This window comes from Hypanus sabinus, chromosome 21 (genome assembly GCF_030144855.1).
Source record: "Hypanus sabinus isolate sHypSab1 chromosome 21, sHypSab1.hap1, whole genome shotgun sequence".
Lineage (NCBI taxonomy): Eukaryota > Metazoa > Chordata > Chondrichthyes > Myliobatiformes > Dasyatidae > Hypanus > Hypanus sabinus.
In genome coordinates, this window is record NC_082726.1 from 915921 (window position 1) to 931746 (window position 15826).

At 48.6% G+C, this 15826-nt stretch overlaps 1 protein-coding gene across 3 annotated transcripts in view; it reads left to right on the top strand.

Moving 5' to 3' along the window:
• The window catches only part of apba2b (amyloid beta (A4) precursor protein-binding, family A, member 2b), a 90117-nt gene that overhangs the window by 42916 nt on the left and 31375 nt on the right, over positions 1-15826 (top strand). For all 3 annotated transcript variants that reach the window (XM_059945839.1, XM_059945840.1, XM_059945838.1), the window contains one exon: positions 1542-2425. In XM_059945839.1, coding sequence (XP_059801822.1) covers positions 1607-2425 — 819 coding nt within the window. In that variant the 5' untranslated portion in view covers positions 1542-1606. The remainder of the gene's footprint in view (positions 1-1541; positions 2426-15826) is intronic.

Sequence of the window (15826 nt, forward strand, 5' to 3'; positions counted from 1 at the left end):
ATGCCTTGGCTCAGGAGTCTATGATAGACAGATCAAAGCCATGGTTGTTTCCATAGTGACCAGCCAGCTGGTGTAGTCAATATTTTAGGCTGCAAGTATTGTACAGAATTCTCACCACAGCCCTCGCCAGAGAATGTTCCCTTTCACCCAGCTTTAAACATATGTAGGTTAATCCAGTGGACTGAAGGAATTGCACTGTTCATGGAGTAGCATGTCACACCGGAAAACGCTGGGGGACACGGGGGTGCTGGGGATACTGGGGGGGTTACTGGTGGACATTGGGGAATGTGAAGGACACTGGGAAACACTGGGGGAAACACTGGGAATACGGGGAAACATTGAGGGAATGCTAGAGGAATACAGGAATTCTGGGAGGTGCTGGGAATACTGAAGCAATGCAGAGGGGCACTGGCAGAATGCAGGGGAACACTGGGAATATGGGGGTACTGGGCAAATATGGAGGGGGTGCTGGGGAAACTGGGGACACTGGGGGGAATGCTGGGGGGAGGACACTAGGGGCAATGCAGGAAGGGATACTGGGAACACTAAAGCAATGATGGCGGGACACTAGGACTAGGGGATGCTGAGAAATACTGGAGGAGACTGAGAATGCTGGTGAATACTGAGGGACACCGGGGAAATGCTGTGGGGACAATCGGAATAATGGGGAATATGGGGGACACTGGAAACACTGGGGGATGCTGGGGCACTGGGAACCCTGGAGGTGTGGAGCACTGGGAACACGGGGATGCTGGGAGGGGCACGGGAACTATGGGAGATGGGGGTGGTGCGAACACTGGGGTTGCTGGAAAGGGGCACTGGGAAACTGGGGGTGGGTGCTGGGAACACTGGGGGATTCTGGAAGGGGGCACTGGGAACTGGGGGGTGCAGGGAGGACATGGGATGCTGGGAGGGGTACTGGGAACACTCGGAGATGCTGGGGGATTCTGAAAGGGGGCACTGGCAACACTGGGGATGCTGAGGGAGGAATGATCAGGAAGCTTCTCTAGAATCTCTTCACCATGATAACATAACACCTTATGGAGAGGGTGTTGATGGGTGGGAGGCGGGGGTTCAAAGGGTTGGGGGGCTTGGTGGGGAAGATCAGTAGGTGGGGACAGATCAGCTGGTGTGGGTGGGGAGGGAATTAATGAGTGTGGGAGGGCTTCAGCAGGTGGGCAGTTTTGGCAGGTGTGGGGAGATCATTGGGTGGCGAGGGTATAAGTGGGTTGGGAGGTAGTCAGAGTGTTGGACACAGGTGTCAAGCTGCAGTGCAGTAAGTTCTATTGTGTTTAAAGTTTCCTGGTCCCATTGCAAGGAGAGTGGGTCTGCTGCATACTGAGCAACCTTGCTGCAGTGAGGGTCTTTGTGAAGCGTGTCTGTCCCTGCGCTGCTGCCTGTGTATGGAGATTGTTATGGGCACCTGGACTCTGCTTTGCTACCTGGAAGAGCTCCCCTGCATGTTCTGATAAACGCAGCGCTTGTGTCTCTAGTTAATACCACTCCCTCTGTTAAAGGCTGCTATGTTTTATCTGTGACAGGTTGCCTCTCAGAAGCAGGGCAGAATGTGAGGATCCATCAACTGCTGGTGGCTGGTGAATGCACAATGGCAAGCGGCTCTGTGGAGCCGGGCTTGAAGGTCTGCTCCGACCGTCTGTGTCGGCCGCACCAGTTGAAGCACCTGACAGCCGAGGAATGGCAGCAGGATGGCAAGGAGGCCTGTCCCGTTGCCATGGATGCCGATCTCCAAGGCGATGGTGATGGTAACTCAAGTTCTGAATATGTGAACAACATGCCAGAGGAGGAGGACTATGAGGAGGGAGTGCCGGAGGAGGAGGGGGTGACCTATTACATCAGGTATTGTCCAGAGGAGGACAGTTACCTGGATGACATTGGATGCACAGGAGAGAGCTGTGAGTCTCACACTATCGTGGATGAGCACGAAGATAGCCCACAAACTGTGGAGTCTTGTGCAAAATCTGATGTCTGCCAAACTGTGGCGAAGGGGTCTGAAGAACGTGTTGGTGTCCAAAAACCAGAGGACCCTGCAGAAACCCAAGCAGAAGCAAGCAGTGAAGGAACCCCATGGCGTTACTGCCCGTCACAGTCCAGCACTCAGTCCCAGTACCACCACAAATCAGAAGCAGAGCCAGAGGACGTGGAGGAGGACATCGACCAGATCGTAGCTGAAATTAAAATGAGCATGAGTACAAGCAGCTTAACCAGTGGCAGCGAGCAGAGCCCAGGGGAGAGGGCTCCCACTAGTAAGTCAGACACAGACATTTGCAGCTCACATGTGAAGGAAGAGGGGTGGCCACGTCTGTGTCTGACCTCACCTTCTGAAGGGAATGATGAGGAGGCTCCCTTCAGTGGGAAACCTGGACCAAGGGCCTCAGATCCATGGAAACAGCAAAGCTCTGGACAGGTAGGAATTGGCCCCTCAATATCTCTCCACAATACCTCTCCTCATCTGCCTCCCTCCACTCCTGAACCAACTCGTGCTGTGATGTCTTTGCTTTTCACCTGACTTTGCCATCACTCATTTTTGGTCGGTTTTTGGTTTCATTTTGGGAGGGTCTGATCCAATAGACAATAGACAATAGGTGCAGAAGTCGACCATTCGGCCCTTCGAGCCTGAACCGCCATTTTGAGATCATGGCTGATCATTCACTATCAATACCCGGTTCCTGCCTTGTCCCCATATCCCTTGATTTCCCTATCCATAAGATACCTATCTAGCTCCTTCTTGAAAGCATCCAAAGAATTGGCCTCCACTGCCTTGCAAGGCAGTGCATTCCAGACCCCCACAACTCTCTGGGAGAAGTTTTTCCTTAACTCTGTCCTAAATGACCTACCCCTTATTCTCAAACCATGCCCTCTGGTACTGGACTCTCCCAGCATCTGGAACATATTTCCTGCCTCTATCTTGTTCAATCCCTTAATAATCTTATATGTTGCAATCAGATCCCCTCTCAATCTCCTTAATTCCAGCATGTACAAGCCCAGTCTCTCTAACCTCTCTGCATAAGACAGTCCAGACATCCCAGGAATTAACCTTGTGAATCAACGCTGCACTTCCTCTCCAGCCAGGATGTCCTTCCTTAACCCTGGAGACCAAAACTGTACACAATACTCCAGGTGTGGTCTCACCAGGGCCCTGTACAAATGCAAGAGGATTTCCTTGCTCTTGTACTCAATTCCCTTTGTAATAAAGGCCAACATTCCATTAGCCTTCACTGCCTGCTGCACCTGCTCATTCACCTTCAGTGACTGATCTTGGATCTACAGCTGGCTACCAGAGTAAGTGGCATTGGAACAGGAGTGGGAATAGAAGCAGGAGCCCAAATTATCCAGGGAGCAGGAGCCTTCCCTAATCCATTGGTCAGTGGAACAATAGAGGAGGTGTACATTTAGGAAGAGATTAAGCTGGGAGTCATTAACACTGACTGCTGATGTTTTGCAGATGCAACAGACTATCATTAAGGCAAATGGAATGTTGTCCTTCATGGTTAGAGGGATTGTATTTAAGAGCAGTGTGGTTTTGCTGCAACTGTAAGGGTACTGGTGAGCCACATCTGGAGTATTGCGTGCAGTTCTGGTTGTCTTCATTGAGGAAAGATATACTGATGGTTCGCCAGGTTGATTCTAGAGATCAGGGGGTTCTCCTATGAGGTGAGATTGTCACCTGCAACTACACTCACTGGAATTCAGAGCAGTGAGAGGATATCTTATAGGAACATGAAATTAAGAAAGGAGTAGATGAGCACCCAGATTGGTGTGGTCTCTCATTGATTCTGTGGATTTATTGAGTATGACCCAAAGGGCTATTGGTAAGCCTAGGTAATTTCTAAAGTAATTTCATGTTCGGCACAGCATTGTGGGCCGAAGGGTCTGTATTGTTGCTGTAGGTTTTCTATGTCTGTGTTTTCTATGGAATCAATCTCTGCATTGTATATATGTACTTCAATAATAAATTTACTTTGAACTTTGATAAGATAGAGAGGCAAGAAAGTTCTTACTACTAGTAAGTGAGAGTAGAACTAGGGGACCTAGCCTTAAGATTTAGGGTGACTAGATAGACAATAGACAATAGACAATGGTGCAGAAGTAGACCATTCGGCCCCTCGAGTCTGCACCGCCATTCTGAGATCATGGCTGATCATTCACTATCAATACCCAGTCCCTGCCTTGTCCCCATATCCCTTGATTCCCCTATCCATCAGATATCTATCCAGCTCCTTCTTGAAAGCATCCAGAGAATTGGCCTCCACCGTCTTCCGAGGCAGTGCATTCCACACCTCCACAACTCTCTGGGAGAAGAAGCTCTTCCTCAACTCTGTTTTAAATAACTGACCTCTTATTCTCAATCCATGCCCTCTGGTACTGGACTCTCCCAACATCTGGAACATATTTCCTGCCTCAATCCTATCAAATCCTTTAATTATCTTAAACGTTTCAATCAGATCCCCTCTCAATCTCCTCAATTCCAGCGTGTACAAGCCCAATCTCTCCAATCTCTCTGCGTAAGACAGCCCTGCCATCCCAGGAATCAACCTAGTGAATCTACGCTGCACTTCCTCAATTGCCAGAATGTCCTTCCTTAAACCTGGAGACCAAAACTGTACACAATATTCCAGGTGTGGTCTCACCAGGGCCCTGTACAAATGCAAAAGAACATCCTTGCTCTTGTATTCAATTCCCCTTGTAACAAAGGCCAACATTCCATTTGCCCTCTTCACTGCCTGTTGCACTTGCTCATTCACCTTCATTGACTGGTGAACTAGGACTCCTAGGTCTCTTTGCATTTCTCCCTTACCTAACTCTACACCGTTCAGACAATACTCTGCCCTCTTGTTCCTGCTTCCAAAGTGGATAACTTCACATTTATTCACATTGAATGACATCTGCCAAGTATCTGTCCACTCACTCAGCCTATCCAAGTCTCCCTGTATTCTCCTAACGTCCTCTTCGCATGTCACACTGCCACCCAGTTTAGTATCGTCAGCAAACTTGCTGATATAGTTTTCAATGTCCTCATCTAAATCATTGACATAAATCGTAAAGAGCTGTGGTCCCAATACAGAGCCCTGTGGTACCCCACTAGTCACCTCCAGCCAGTCTGAGAAACACCCATTCACTGCTACCCTTTGCTTTCTATCTGCCAACCAGTTTTCTATCCATGTTGAAACCCTGCCCCCAATGCCATGAGCTCTGATTTTACTCACCAATCTCCTGTGTGGCACCTTATCGAATGCCTTCTGAAAATCTAGGTACACAACATCTACTGGCTTACCCTCGTCTAACATCCTTGTTACACCCTCAAAAAACTCCAACAGATTTAGGCTGAAGATGAGGAGAGGCTGCTTTTCTCAGAGAGTAGTCAGTTTGTGGAGTTCTCTCCCCTGGGAAGCAGTAGAGACTTTCTCAGTAAGTATATTTAAAACACAGATATATACTTGCATTGCCAGCTGATCAAGGGTTATGAGAAAAAGGTAGGTAGGTGGAGCTGTGTCCACAGCCAGGTTAGCCAGGAACTTAATGAACAGGTTTGATGGCCGACTCCTGCTCCTCTTCTTCATTTTGAAAGGGCATTTTTCCAAAAGAACCAAAAATAATACAGCGTAGCGATGTGCTACACACAGCGCTGAAATAACGACACGCAGTCGGTAAGTCGTTTCGAGACTAGTTTATTCAAACTTTGCGGCGCTGGCATTTAATCCCTAGCGCCTACCCTCTCTGGGCAGAAATGATGTCAGAGGTGCATTACCAAAGTCTCCCCCCACACACTGACTATTTGTGAGCCGGTTCGCCTGCGCAGAAAGTGGGTCGCCACATAACCCCACCCCCCCCCCCCCCCCCAGAACCGGCAATACACCCCCTAATGTCCACAGTCTGGATCAGTCTCTGTTTGGCCGTCTGCCTCTGCACTGAGGTGCCTGAACCTCGACCAGCTGCACCAAGTCCACATTGGCTGGTTTGAGTCGGCCCACCGTGAAAACCTCCTCTTTCCCCCCAATGTCCAGAACGTACATTGTATGTTGTTGTTGATCGCCTTGAATGGCCCCTCGTACGGCCGCTGTAGCGGTGCCCGGTGTCCGCCCCTTCATACAAAGACAAACTTACAGTTCTGCAGGTCTTTGGGTACATGGGTCGGTGCTGTGAAGTTGGTACGGGGGCCAGGTTGCCGAGCCTTTCGCGTAGCCTGTCCAGGACTGCTGCGGTTCTTCCTCTTGCCCCCATGGGGCTGGTATGAACTCTCCCGGGACGGCCAGGGGTGCGCTGTATACCAACTCGGCTGACGAGGTGTGCAGATCCTCTTTGGGCGCTGTACGAATTCCAAGCAGGACCCAGGGAAGCTCGTCCACCCAGTTAGGTCCTCTCAGGTGGGCCATGAGAGCTGACTTCAAGTAACGGTGGAAGCATTCCACCAGTCCGTTCGACTGTGGGTGGTAGGCAGTTATGTGGTGTAGCTGCGTCCCCAACAGGCTGGCCACAGCCGACCACAGGCTGGAGGTGAACTGGGCACCTCTGTCGGAGATAAAGTGGGCTGGTACCCCGAAGCGTGCTACCCAGGTTGCAATCAGCACTCGGGCGCAGGAATCAGCAGATGTGTCGGTGAGTGGGACCGCCTCTCGCCACCTCGTGAACCGGTCTACCATAGTTAGAAGGTACCATGCTCCTTGGGACACTGGTAGTGGGCCCATGATATCCACATGAATGTGGTTGAACCTCCGGTGAGTGGGTTCGAACTGCTGCGGTGGGGCTTTAGTGTGCCGCTGCACCTTGGCTGTTTGGCACTGCGCGCATGTTCTGGACCCTTCACTGATCTGCTTGCGAAATCTGTGCCACGTGAACTTGCTGGAGACCAGCCGGACGGTTGTCCTGATAGATGGGTGCGCCAAACCGTGTATGGAGTCGAAAACTCGCCACCTCCAGGCTGCTGGGACGATGGGGCGAGGTTGGCCGGTAGCCACGTCGCACAGGAGGGTCCTCTCACCTGGGCTTACAAGACAGTCCTACAGCTGCAAACCCGAGACCGCGGTCCTGTAGCTGGGCATCTCGTCGTCTGCCTGCTGCGCCTCTGCCAGTGCTGCATATTCCACCCCCAGGGACAGGGCCTGGACAGCTGGTCTGGAGAGTGCGTCCGCCACAACGTTGTCCTTTCCCAAGACATGCTGGATGTCCGTCGTGTACTCGGAGATGTAGGACAGATGTTGCTGCTGGCGAGCCGACCAGGGATCAGACACCTTCATGAACGCGAAAGTCAACTGTTTGTGGTCCGTGAACGCGGTGAACGGCCTGCCTTCTAAGAAGTACCTAAAATGCCAGATTGCCAGATACAGTGCCAACAGCTCCCGGTCGAAAGCACTGTACTTGAGTTCGGGTGGTCGTAGGTGCTTGCTGAAGAACACCAGGGGTTGCCAGCGCTCCTCGATGAGATGCTCCAGCACCCTACCGACTGCTGCGTCGGATGCATCCACCGTGAGGGCGGTTGGAACGTCTGTTCTGGGGTGCACCAGCATCGCGGCACCTGCCAAGGCTTCCTTGGCTTTAACAAAAGCAGCTGCATCCCAAGAAATGTCCTTGTCTTTACCCAACATCAGGGTGTACAAAGGGCACATGATACGGGCTGCTGAGGGGAGGAAATGGTGGTAGAAGTTCACCATACCAACGAACTCCTGCAGGCCTTTGACCGTGTTGGGCTGGGCAAAGTGGCGGATCGCATCTACCTTGGTGAGCAGAGGTGTTGCCCCATCTTTGGTAATCCTGTGGCCCAGGAAGTCGATGGTATTGAGACCGAACTGGCATTTGGCTGGGTTGATCGTGAGGTCGAAATCACTCAGGCGGGAGTAGAGCTGGCGGAGGTGGGACAGATGCTCCTGACGACAACTGCTGGCTATAAGGATGTCATCCAAATAGCTGAACACAAAGTCTAGGTTGCGTCCCACTGCATCCATTAGCCGCTGGAACGTCTGTGCGGCATTCTTCAGGCCAAATGGCATTCGGAGGAACTCAAACAGACCGAACGGGGTGATGAGTGCTGCTTTGGGGGTGTCTTCAGGGTGCACCGGGATTTGATGGTATCCCTGGACGAGGTCTACTTTGGAAAATATTCTTGCCCCATGCAGGTTTGCTGCAAAATACTGTATGTGTGGCATAGGGTAGCGGTCTAGAGTGGTAGCCTCGTTCAGTCTGCAGTAGTTGCCGCATGGTCTCCAACCCCCGGCTGCTTTGGGCACCATGTGCAGGGGGGAGGCTCATGGGCTGTCGGACCTCCGTACAATCCCCAATTCCTCCATCCTCTTGAACTCCTCCTTCGCCAGGCGGAGCTTTTCCAGGGGGAGCCTTCGTGCGCGGGCATGGAGGGATGGTCCCTGGGTCAGGATGTGTTGCTGTACCCTGTGTCTGGGCATGGCTGCCGTGAACTGCAGTGCCAGAATCGATAGAACGTCTGCCAGAATTCTGGTGAATTCGTTGTCGGACAGCGTGATGGAGTCCAGGTGTGGGGCCAGCAACTTGGCTTCACCCAGGGAGAATGTCTAGAAAGTCTCGGCATGTACCAGTCTTTTCCCTTGCAAGTTGACCAGCAGGCTGTGAGCTCGCAAGAAGTCCGCCCCCAGGAGTGGTTGGGCCACCGCGGCCAGTGGGAAGTCCCACGTGAACCAGTTGGCGCCGAACTGCAGCTGCACTGTGTGGGTGCCGTAGGTCCATATCGTGCTGCCGTTTGTGGCCCTCAGGATGGGTCCTGGCTTCCTGTTGTGGGTGTCGTACCTCGTCGGAGGCAAGACGCCGATCTCTGCTCCGGTGTCGACCAAGAAGCGGCGTCCTGACTGTTTGTCCCAGACGTACAAGAGGCTGTCCTGGTGGCCAGCCGCCATAGTCATTAGTGGCAGCTGGCCCTGGCCCTGGCCCTTGCAGGGTGGGCGACAATGGCGGGCTTCTGTGCCTCACCGTTGGTGGTAGAAACACCACTGTTCACTGGCCTCCTCACTCCTGCTTCTGTGTTGTGTGCGCCCCCCTGCCGGGTCTGGTCTGGTCTGCTGTTGGGTGCGTGGCCTGGTAATCTGACTGACGGATGCCACGCTCTCCCTCTTAGCTTTCCACAGCACGTCTGCCTGGGCCGCCACCTTCCGGGGGTCGCTGAAATCTGCGTCGGCCAGCAGCAGATGTATGTCCTCGGGCAGTCGCTCTAGGAACGCTTGCTCGAACATGAGGCAGGGCTTGTGTCCGTCAGCCAGGGCCGGCATCTCGTTCATCAATGCTGACGGCAGTCTGTCTCCCAAACCATCCAGGTGAAGCAGGCGGGCACCCCGCTCACGCCGCGAGAGGCCAAAGGTCCCAATGAGCAGCGCTTTGAATGATTCATATTTGCCTTCTTCTGGGGGCGACTGTATGAAATCCGCAACCTGGGCGGCCGTCTCCTGGTCAAGGGCGCTCACCACATGGTAGTAACGTGTGGAATCAGAGGATATCTGCTGAATCTGGAACTGGGCTTCTGCTTGGCTAAACCACACCCGTGGTCACAGCATCCGGAAAGTCTGCAGTTTTAGTGAAACTGTGTGAACAGATGAAGAATTGGTCATCTTTGGTCCAAATCCCGTTTGGACCGTCGGGGTCACCAATGTAGCGATGTGCTACCGACAGCGCTGAAATAACAACACGCAGTTGGAAAGTTGTTTCAAGATTAGTTTATTCAAACTTCGCGGCGCTGGCATTTAATCTCTAGCGCCCGCCCTCTCCGGGTGGAAATGACATCAGAGGTGCATTACCAAAGTCTCCCCCCGTGCACTGGCTATTTGTGAGCCAGTTCGCCTGCGCAGAAAGTGGGTCAGCACAACAGCATTTAAAGACTGGAAGTATTCAAATAACCACAAATGTTTAAGTTAAAACAGTTGAAAGAACATGTTGATTAACCAGTAAATGCAAGTTCTGTGATACCCGCCTCTGTCCTTTGGAGTTATTTATTCTGCATGGAAATAACTCAGTTGGCAAACGTATGCCAGGTCTAACCTGCTGGCCAGTATCTGGTGCACCCAGCAGAGCTGCTGGATCCACAGGATTTGGGAGGACTCTGACACTGGGCCACAGTCAGAATGGAGCAGGTAAGACCTCTCCTTGGACTTGTTCAGGCTTTCAGATTTAAAAACTTGTGTTCGCGAAAACAATATGCACTTTGTTGAAAGGGAGCTTTACATATCTCTAACGTGTGCTGACCCTGTTGGGACGGCATAGAGTGCAATGACAGTATGGACAGTGCTGACCCTGTTGTTGGGATGGTATAGAGTGCAATGACAGTATGGACTGTGCTGACCCTGTCATTGGGATGGTATAGAGTGCAATGACAGTATGGACTGTGCTGACCCTGTCATTGGGATGGTATAGAGTGCAATGACAGTATGGACAGTGCTGACCCTGTCATTGGGATGGTATAGAGTGCAATGACAGTATGGACTGTGCTGACCCTGTCATTGGGATGGTATAGAGTGCAATGACAGTATGGACAGTGCTGACCCTGTTGTTGGGATGGTATAGAGTGCAATGACAGTATGGACTGTGCTGACCCTGTTGATAGGACAGTGTAGACTGTAATGATGGTATAAATTATGCTGGTCCCGTCAATGGGATGGTATAAACTGTGCTAACGTTATTGATGGGATGGTATGGATAATAATAACAATATAGAATTTCCTGACCCTGTCGATGGGACGGTATAGACTGTAATGACGGTATAGACTCCGCTGACCCTGTTGATCGGATGGTATAGTCCGTGCTGACCCTGTCGATGGGACTGTATAGGCTGTAATGACGGTATAGACTGTGCTGACCCTGTTGTTGGGACAGTATAGCCTGTAATGACAGTATAAACTGCTGTAACTGTCAATGGGACTATAAGACGGTACAGACAGTGCTGACCCTGTCGATTGGACAGTACAGGCAGTAATGCCACTGTCGATGGGATGGTATAGACCAGAGGTGGCCAAACCGCAGCTCATGAGCCACTTGCGGCTCTTTGGTGTTCAATGTGCGGCTCATGGAAATATGTTAGTTGACCTCCTTTTTACCACGTGCTGCCATTGTGTAGAAATGAATGGGAAAGCATTTTGGCAATAAATAGAATCGTGGGAAATCCCTTGAGACTTAATTCCGTCGCTCAAGAGTTGGTGAGAATCGCTACATGGTGCTGAAGACAGCTTGAAGACAGAGGCACTAGTTTCAAAATACATGACGTAGATCTACGTCGTTTGGCACTCAAAGTGTTAGTGAGTCTAGGCCTGACCTCACTCACGTCATGTACATTAACGCAGTGTAACACAGGACACTGAATTGTGCAGACCTAGTTGGTACACTGCGGATACAAGTTTTGTTTACAAGTGTCTGTGAAAATTTTGTGAACGAAGGTGGCATCATCAAATTGTAAGAAACAAAAATATGAAGATGAAAACAGATATTTTAAGCCACAGTGGGAGGAAGATTTTGCATTCACTGTTAAAGGAGGTAAACCGTTGTGTCTTATCTGCAATGTGTCACTCAGTCATTACAAAGCCAGTAATTTGAAACGCCGCTATGAAACAAATCACAAAAACTTTTCGGCTGATTATCCATGTAAATCCAAATTATGGAAAAACAAATTAACTGTGTTAAAATCATCTCTAAATAGCCAGCAGACATTGTTGACAACGTTCAGTAAGGAAGCCGATACAACGACTGAAGCTAGTTTCGTTATGTCATGGAATATTGCTTGTGCTAAACGCCCATATGCTGATGGCAAATTTGTTAAGAAGAATATAGCTGAAGTTGTTGCAGTGTTAGATCCAAATAACACAAAACTTCAGCGACTAGTAGCACAAACACTAGTTTCATGCCACACTACAGACAGGCGTATCTCCCAGGTCAGTGCTGATGTTGCAGGCAAAATGATGTAAAGAATTCCCTTGCATTCAGCTTAGCTCTTGATGAATCTACAAGGCAACCTACAACTGGCGGTATTTATTCGTTATGTTTCCTTTAATGTAACTGAAAGAAGAGATGTTGGACTTGGTGGCATTAAGTGAAACACTCGTGGTGTTGACATTAAAAATGCGCTTGACAGAGCCTTAATGAATGCTGATGTTCCACTGAATAAAGTCGTCAGTGTTGCAACAGATGGAGCACCTGCAATAGTGGGGAAAAATGCAGGATTATTTGCACCTCATGAATACCTGGCAGCCAGATACTTCAAGTATGAAGATGTTATAAAATCTGTCCTTGAAATTGTCAATTTCATACGCTTAAATGGGAAGACCCACCACCAGTTCAAAAATTTTATTGAAGAACTGGAGCTTGAAGATAAACCCAGTGATGTCTCTTTCTACTGCATTGTGAGGTGGCTGTCAACCAGCAATGTCTTGAGTAGGTTTGTGGATCTGTTGGCGCCTATTATTACTTTTCTTTAAAAAAGATCCTATCCTCAACTGGAAAATGATGAATGGATGCAAGATCTGATGTTCATTACTGATATAATAAATCATCTAAAACTTGGCACTCCAGGGGAAGGATAAGATTGTTTCTGATCTTACTCAGACAATCTTCAGCTTTCAGAATAAAATAAGAATTTTTCAGAGACATATTGTCAAGAAACTTCATTCACTTTCCCAATCTCAGTGGGAGAGTAAATACATTCCCTGATACTGAAATAAAAGACCACAAACTGGAAGAATACAAAGATAAATTACAGGGGCTGCTTGATAATTTCCTAGCCAGGTTTGATGACTTACAGAAGTTGAAGCCCTGCTTCACCTTTCTTGTAAATCCATTCATGGTTGATGTGGTCAATGATGGTTGTCCAATTCTCGAACCTCTGGTTACAGAATCGTCTTCTGTGGAAATGGAACTAACGGAATTACAGGAGGACCTGGGTCTAAAGATGATCCATAAATCCCAGTCTACAATTGAGTTCTGGAAACAAGTTTCAGAAATAAAATATCCTGAACTGAAGAAAACTAGTGTGCAACTCATCTCAATTTTCAGCACAACATACTGCTGAACTCTGTATTGATGTTTGTCAAGTCAAAGCATCATGCAATCCTTACAAATCAACACCTGACAGAGCTAATTCGTACAGCCTGGACAACATATCAGCCAGATTTTCAACGACTCACAGCCAAGATGGAGACCAACAAGACCTCTACTGGCAGTAAATAGCAGCTTTAATAGCCTGATAATTGTAGCATTGTCTGTTTATGTCATAATAATATATGTACATTATGATTACTGAAACTAATACAAATTAACAGTTTAAAAAGCTACATGCATGAATAAATATTATTGCGTACATGTATTTCTTAACATTTATATAAAATTTTTATAACAAAATGTGTATATAACAATAAAAACGTGTGTGTAAATTTTGTTCATGTCTTGCGGCTCTCAAACATCTGAAGTTAATCGTATGTGGCTCTTACATTAAGTAAATTTGGCCACCCTATAATGAATCTGTCGACGGGATGGTATAAACTGTGCTGACCCTGTCAGTGAGACAATATAGTCTGTGCTGACTCAGTCAATGGGATGGTATAGACTGTAACACTGTATAGGCAATTCTGATACTGTCGATGGGACAGTATAGACTGTAGTGACGGTATAGACTGTGCTGACCCTGTTGATGGGACAGTATAGACTGTAGTGACGGTATAGACTGTGCTGACCCTGTTGATGGGACAGTATAGACTGTAATGACAGTATGGACTGTGCTGATTATGTCGATGGGACGGTGTAGTATAGACTGTGCTGACCTTATCAATGGGATGGTATAGACATTAATGATGGTATAAACTGCTGACCCTGTCGATGGGACAGTATACACTGTAATGACTCTGTCGATGGGACGTTGTAGACTCTAATGATGGTATAAACTATGCTGGCCATTTCAGTGGGACAGTATAAACCGTGCTGATGTTGTTGATGGGATGGTATGGATAGTAATAACAGAATAGAGTTTCTTGACCTTGTCGATGAAACAGCATAGACTCTGCTGACCCTGTCAATGGGACGCTGTAGACTGTGATGACGGTAGAGCAATGCTGACACTGTCGGTGGGACAGCATAGATTGTAATGACCCTGTGGATGGGATGGTGTGGATAGTGATGACAGTGTAATCTGTGCTGATCCTGTCAATGAGGTAGAGGTTTTGCTGAGCCTGTTGATGGGATGGTGTAGATAGTAGTGACAGTATAGACTGTAATGATGGTATAGACTGTGCTGCCCCAGTCGACGGGACGGTGTAGACTGTGATAACCCTGCCGATGGGACTGTATAGACAGCAATGACTCTGTCAATTGGGCTGTATAGGCTGTAGTCCAGACAGCAATGATGGTATATACTGTGCTGACCCTGTCAGTGGGATAGTTTCGATAGTAATGACAGTATAGACAGTGCTGACTCTGTTGATGGGCAGGTATAGACTGTGCTGACCCTGTTGATGGGCAGGTATAGACTGTGCTGACCCTGTTGATGGGCAGGTATAGACTGTAATGATGGTATAAATGTGCTGACCCTGTTGATATGATGGTATAGTTTATAATGACGGTATGGATTGTGCTGACCCTGTCGATGGGATGGTACAGACTGTACTGATGGCGTAGACTTCGCTAACCCTGTCGATGGGACACTGCAGATGATAATGATTCTGTCAATTGGATGGTATAGACTGTAATGACGATACAAATTGTGCTGGCCCTGTCAATGGGACGTTATAAACTGTGCTGACCCTGTCAGTGGGGTGGTATAGATTGTAATGATTGTATAGTCTGTGCTGACCCTGTCAATTGGATGGTATGGATATTAATGACTATATAGACTTTGCTGATTGTCGATGGGACCGTGTGGACTGTAATGATGGTATAAACTGTATTGGCCCTGTCAATCTGACGGTATAAATGGTGCTGCCCTGTCAATTGGACGGTAAAGACTTTCCTGATTCTGTCAATGGGAAGGTATAGTTTGTAATGATGGTATTGGCTGTACTGACACTGTCAATGGGACAGTATAGAAAGTAATGATGGTACAGACTGCACTGACCCTGTCGATGGGACGGTGTGGATAGTAATGACAGTATAGAGTGTGCTGCCCTGTCAGTGGGATGGTATAGACTGTAATGACAGTATGGACAGTACTGACCCTGTCAATGGTACGGTATAGACTGTAATGACAATATGGACAGTGGTAACCCTGTAGATGGGTCGGTGTAGACTGTGCTGCTCCTGTTGATGGGACCGTACTGCCTGTAATCTCAGTATAGATGGTGCTGACCCTGTTGATGGGATGGTGTGGATAGTAGTGACAGTATAGACTGTGCTGCCTTGTCAATGGGATGGTATAGACTGTAGTGACAGTATAGACAGTGCTGACCCTGTCAATGGGATGGTACAGACTATAATTACAATATAGAGTATGTTGACCCTATCCATGGGACGTTGCAGATTGTGATAACCCTGTCGATGGGACTGTATGGACGGTAATGATTCTGTCAATTGGACTGTATGGACTGTAATGATGACAAATCTGCTGATCACAGTCGAGAGATGCCTTGTCCAAAGAATTCACAATGAAGGAAATAAAACAGCTTAACCTTTTGCTGCTGCTGGAAAGTGAACACTGCACAAACCTTCCTGATCTTGCAGGGGTTTTCTCAGATGCGGGTCACTATTCCTGAACGAAGATTCAATAAGGTTGATCCTTCATAAAACCGCCGAACGACACCAACTTTACTCAATCCTTCGGGTTCCTGTACTTCGGTAAAGTCTTCACTCTCCAACTCGACTGTAAAGATAAATCAAAGATGCAACA